The sequence below is a fragment of the Pygoscelis adeliae genome, unplaced genomic scaffold (assembly GCF_000699105.1).
Source record: "Pygoscelis adeliae isolate BGI_AS28 unplaced genomic scaffold, ASM69910v1 Scaffold272, whole genome shotgun sequence".
In the NCBI taxonomy this organism is placed as follows: Eukaryota; Metazoa; Chordata; class Aves; order Sphenisciformes; family Spheniscidae; genus Pygoscelis; species Pygoscelis adeliae.
The window spans coordinates 1,430,087-1,435,396 of NW_008824282.1; the positions used below are offsets into that span (position 1 = coordinate 1,430,087).

At 37.8% G+C, this 5,310-nt stretch overlaps 1 protein-coding gene across 1 annotated transcript in view; it reads right to left on the bottom strand.

Annotated features, from left to right (window-relative positions):
- Positions 1-5,310, bottom strand: part of AGXT2 (alanine--glyoxylate aminotransferase 2) — a 15,787-nt gene that overhangs the window by 2,996 nt on the left and 7,481 nt on the right. Inside the window, exons 9-12 of the mRNA XM_009318463.1 lie at positions 4,336-4,436; positions 3,140-3,232; positions 2,192-2,324; positions 882-970 (exon numbers count right to left, since the gene is read on the bottom strand). Of these exons, the coding sequence (XP_009316738.1) occupies positions 882-970; positions 2,192-2,324; positions 3,140-3,232; positions 4,336-4,436 (416 nt within the window). The remainder of the gene's footprint in view (positions 1-881; positions 971-2,191; positions 2,325-3,139; positions 3,233-4,335; positions 4,437-5,310) is intronic.

A 5,310-nucleotide genomic window follows, 5' to 3' on the forward strand; every position in this document is an offset into this window, starting at 1 on the left:
CTTTCAATTCCATTTTATTCTTCCTGATTCTGAAAATGTCCCTGGGCTTACTTCAGATCCAGGCTCCAAGTTACTTCAGAGCCAAAAAAACCCAAAACATGGGTTCAGACTTTCTCATTTAAAACTGTAAACTGTTTTTTCAAAAAGTTTTTATTTATATGATCAACCATCTTATAAAATAGCTTAAAAAAAATCTCAAAACACTCAGGAAAGTAACATTAGTAGAAACAGCATCTGCTGTAATGAAGTGAGATTAAAGGAAAAATGGTCTGTACATGATGAAGACAAATTAAATAGTGACCTACTGCCTACCGACTGATTTTCTGCTGGATAATAAGTGAAATATGGTGCAAGTTTTTCTATTGTCTTTTTCATGAGTTTTTTTTCCCCCAAAGGAATTCTGACCTTAAATATTTTTAACTATCTGGTCATTAAGGCTTTTTAGGCATAAGGTAAAAGCTGTGGACTTGAAACAATTTTGTTAAGCATGTGTGCCAGAGAATAAATTTGGTTTAGCTGAGGATTTGCATAGACCTATGAAAGAGTTAGCTAAGGCTTTTGAGAAAGTGCTTTCCTACATTTTTTATTAACAAAGTAAAGAACGTAAGGGAGACAAAGAAAGATGATTCTGAAAACATAATTAGAGGACTCCTATTCTTGCTAGAGGGATGAAAATTTTGCAATGGAACTAACCAGGAATTTAGTTTTTCTTACACATAGGGCACATTGGCCATGTACGCATAATACATGCATATGTTTATGCATTTTATACAGTTATTTAAATAAATATAACTTTATAGTAAGAATAAATGTAAACGTTTTTCATCTTTTGCTACAAGAAAGAGTGCGGAATATATAAATTTGTATAACGTTCTCCCTACGTCAAGAACTGCAGCTCCAACCACGCAGGCCAAAGGGCTTCCTCCAAATGTATTAAAGTGAAGGTTTTGAGCCAAGGAACTTGCAATCTCTAAAAGAAAAAGAACAAGACTGATTACTCTTACAGTTGCCTTATGTTTGGTAACAGTACTTACCTGCTTTAATGTCGTGGTTTAACCTCAGCCAGCAACTGAGCACCACACAGCCGCTCGCTCACATCCCCCGCCCTGCCCCCCATGGAATGAGAGAGAGAATTAGAAGAGTAAAAGTGAGAAAACTCGTGGGTTGAGGTAAGAACAGTTTAATAATTGAAATAAAATAGTAATAACAATAATAATAAAATATACAAGGCAAGTGATGCATGATGCAATTGCTCACCACCCGCCGACTGATGCCCAACCAGTCCCCCAGCAGTGGCCCCCTCGGGCCAACTCCCCCCAGTTTATGTACTGAGCATGACGTCACATGGTATGGAATATCCCTTTGGCCAGTTTGGGTCAGCTGTCCTGGCTGTGCCCCCTCCCAGCTTCTCACTGGCAGGGCATAAGAGACTGAAAAGTCCTTGACTAGTGCAAGCACTACTTAGCAACAACTAAAACATCGGTGTGTTATCAACATTGTTCTCATCCTAAATCCAAAACACAACACTGTACCAGCTACTAGGAAGAAAATTAACTCTATCCCAGCCGAAACCAGGATATTTAACTTAACTGTTAAGTTAAATTTGCTGTCTGCTTCAACCCTGATTCTACTGGAGACAATGCAATAGAAAGATTTTATTTTTTTCCTGAAAGTAGTCTGTGCAAAATATGATTCTTTCCCAAAACTATAGTCTCTAGCAGATGCTAAAACCAGACTTTTTAAAAAGTCACACTTCTAACATATGCTGTCAGTTGTCCCCTTAAATGGGCATCTAAAAATTTTCTTCACTGGATTCAGCAAGCCATTTGTATGAATCAAGTAGCTGGCTAACATGCTACCTTATATACTCACAGTACATTAATTAGTAAAACAGTGAATTCAGTGAGGATTTCCAGGACCTATTACCAGCTCTACCAACAACTCACAAGGTCATCCCTGCTTCAGTTACACAACTAACCTCACTTAAATAAAGCTTTGCACTGGTATAGCACAGCACTTCGTAAAACAAGCGAGTAATGAGAATCCAGTTCATTTGTCAAAAGACAGATTCAGACAAAGATTATTAATAAAGCTCAACTGTTTGAACCCACACCTCTCCAGTTAGTAATTACTGTATAGTGTATTTTGTAATTGGTCTATTTTGATCCTTAGCAGAAGAGAACAGTTATACCTTTTGTTGTAACAACAGCTGCCATTGGAAAGCCATTACCAATTCCTTTTGCCAAAGTAACAATGTCAGGGACTACATCATGTGTTTGAAATCCCCAGAAATGGCTGCCTGTCCGTCCAAATCCTGTCTGTACCTTTCAGAAGAAAAATCCAGAGAAATCTCCATCACCTTCTCATATTTTACAATATGGTTTCTTTTTCTTGTTTTTCTATTGTTACTCATTTGCATTAAACTGCAACTACATCTGGAGTCAACGTGTATTAGGACCTTATTCAGATGGCTTTGCACAAAATACTGTTTATTGTAATTGGGTTTTTCTTTCACATATGAAAGAGATAACATGTCACCATGTCTTAGGCACGGTGAGATGCACAAATAAGCTGCAGCTTCCACTTCAAGACAGAGAGGAAATGCAGTTGCTTATCACATTTCAAAATTGCAACCCCATGATTGCTGATTTCTACTACTGCAATGCTTGAGGTACGTATCACCATCTCTTTGAAGTGTTTGCTACTATTTCAAAATAGCTTTAGCTAAGCAAATTCTATTTATAAAATGTATTTGCAGAGGTACAGCAACCAACTCCCTTCCAGAGTTTACGTATGCCAACAACACTCGTAAGAGCAACTGTTACTGTGACACATCTCACATCACAGCTGGCATTTATTAGCTGCATATTTGTGTAAATTTACTGCTCCCAAAAGGTAAGGTCTGAAGTGGGCTACTAACATTACCTGTGTCTAAAATCAGAATATCACATAGCAGAATAAAGATAGTAAAAACTGGGAGGCTCCTCTGCTTGGAAAGATGCACTGTGTTAAGGTACGAAATGTATAGCATTTCATTGGATTATTTTCAGGCTTCCAGTTTGCATTCACTTTGATTCTTTTAAGACAGCTTTCAGAGGTACACCAAATTCTAGAGCTCTTATGTAAAAAAAAAACTCACTTCATCTGAAATACAAACGCCCCCTCTTTCCCGTACTAGCTGATAAGCTTCCTTTAAGAAACTTCTTGGGTACTGAACAGCTCCATTAACACCCTGCCAAGACAAAAAAGACAGTGTCTTCAGGAACAGACAAGGAAACAGGAGTTCCACTGTGTGACTATCCTACAATAAGAAAAAACACCAGCAGCCCTCAGGAAATAGCAAGACTGTTGTCTCAAGTTTCTGCTTCAGCAGTGAAACTGCTTCACAAAGTTCCCGCTCAGGTCACTCATTCCCATTCCACAGGGCAATTTGCTGTTCCATTAGTTGTGCTGGTATAAATGTTTGAGGCCATACTGTAAACTGGATCACTGTAAGACAGAATTGATTAAAGATGAACCGCCAAAACAAGTACCTCGAAAACCTACACACTGAGAAACCCAGAAACTGTGATGAAAAAGTTAACCAGAGAATTCATGTCCCTTCTTTGGTTAATTGTTTAAAACACTGTTCCTCAATTTCTGTTCACCTTGTCAGTTTTCATTTGAATCAGAAATTCCACTCTACACCTGGACTGCAATGGCTTCTTATGACTGAAGTATGTAAAGGCATAGAAGACAGCAAAACCAGAGAACAGCTCTAATTTTCTCTGTGGTCACAAGTCTCACATTTATTTTCTTCCCTTTACTGTTCCCAGGATACATTCTCCATTCTTCCTATTTAAGAACCACATATACAGCAGTTCTGAAACTTGGGTGAAGCACCAAGAGAATGAATCCTGCGGCCACCACTTGCTGGACAGCTACTAAAAATATAGGGGACAACATGGCTGGGAAGAGGTGGAAGGGGAATTGAGTTAAAAGTTTACAGAAATAGTAAAGAGAAAAGCAATATGGAATTTGGAAGAAGTATTAGAAACTAAACAATAGCACACTCCATACTCACTATTTAAATGCAGAAGTGTGTATGTTTAATTGTGATTCTCTGTTTAATTTCACTTCATGAGCATAATTCTAGCTCCATTGAAATCAGTGACAAAAGCTGAAACTGTAAGACACTGCATCCATTCTTTCAAATATTTAAGATGTTTAAGGCATTAAAAAAATAATAAAAAAATAAATCAGCAGAAGTCTATGTTTAGGATGTAGCTAAAGAAGATCAGATTTGAGTTTCATGCTATTTGTGCTATTACAATTGAGAAATGGCAAACTACCTACTTGAATTGGTTCAGCGATAAATCCAGCTATTGTCTTTGGCACCGAGGTATTCAGAGTATCTTTGAACTGTTCAATGTACTGGTCATTTGCATGACATTCACCTGTTTACAGGGGAAATAGTTTGAAGGGAGTTTACTTAAAATGACACAAAACTAGCTTCAAAACATGAAATTACACATCTAAGCAACAAGTATTATCGGACTGCATGGTAAATATCACCTCTCAAATACACAATAAAAGGCTAAACATTAAAGGAGAGAGTCCCTTATTTTCTCTTAAACCATTTATACTCTAAGGAATGCCAGTTCCACAACAGCAAGACAGAGCTGCCAGACAATAAGATGTTGCACATTATACAGGTCAGTAAGCTGTAGGTTAAAGAAAGTGTTTGTGAATCACCTACATCAGCAGAAGGAATAAGCAGACACTTTCTCAGGGGTTAATAAACATCGGCACAGGACATAAGGAATCATTAGGTTAGTGCAGGTATGAGGATTCTGGAGAATACAGCTGTGTATCAGTCTATACTGAAATAAAGAACAGAGTAATTAGTATAGCTAATGCTCCCATTCACTAGGGAGGGCAAAGCTAAAAAGAAAACATTCTGTTACGTATGCATGTGAATTAAAATACTAAAGAGTACCTGTTGAAACAGTGGCAAAAAAATTACCGTAGCTGCTGTTAACAGGAGAGCAGTAGAGGGGCTTTCACATTCTGCTGCATACAGAATGTTTTGCCTCATATAAGGCTTTTTGTCTATCACTGGCTTCAGGTTGTCATTACTATTCATATTATTCCAAAACAAAAGCTGGAGAGCTGCCAAAACTTTAGAAACAGCAGAAAACACCAATCAACATTTCTGTTCTTCCAGATGTGCTAAACTGAGTTCCACAGCTTCCAGAGTTGATCATGACAAAAGCTGGCAACAAAGGCTGGGATTTTAAGAAGAAATCTGAGAATACGAGGTGTCACCTG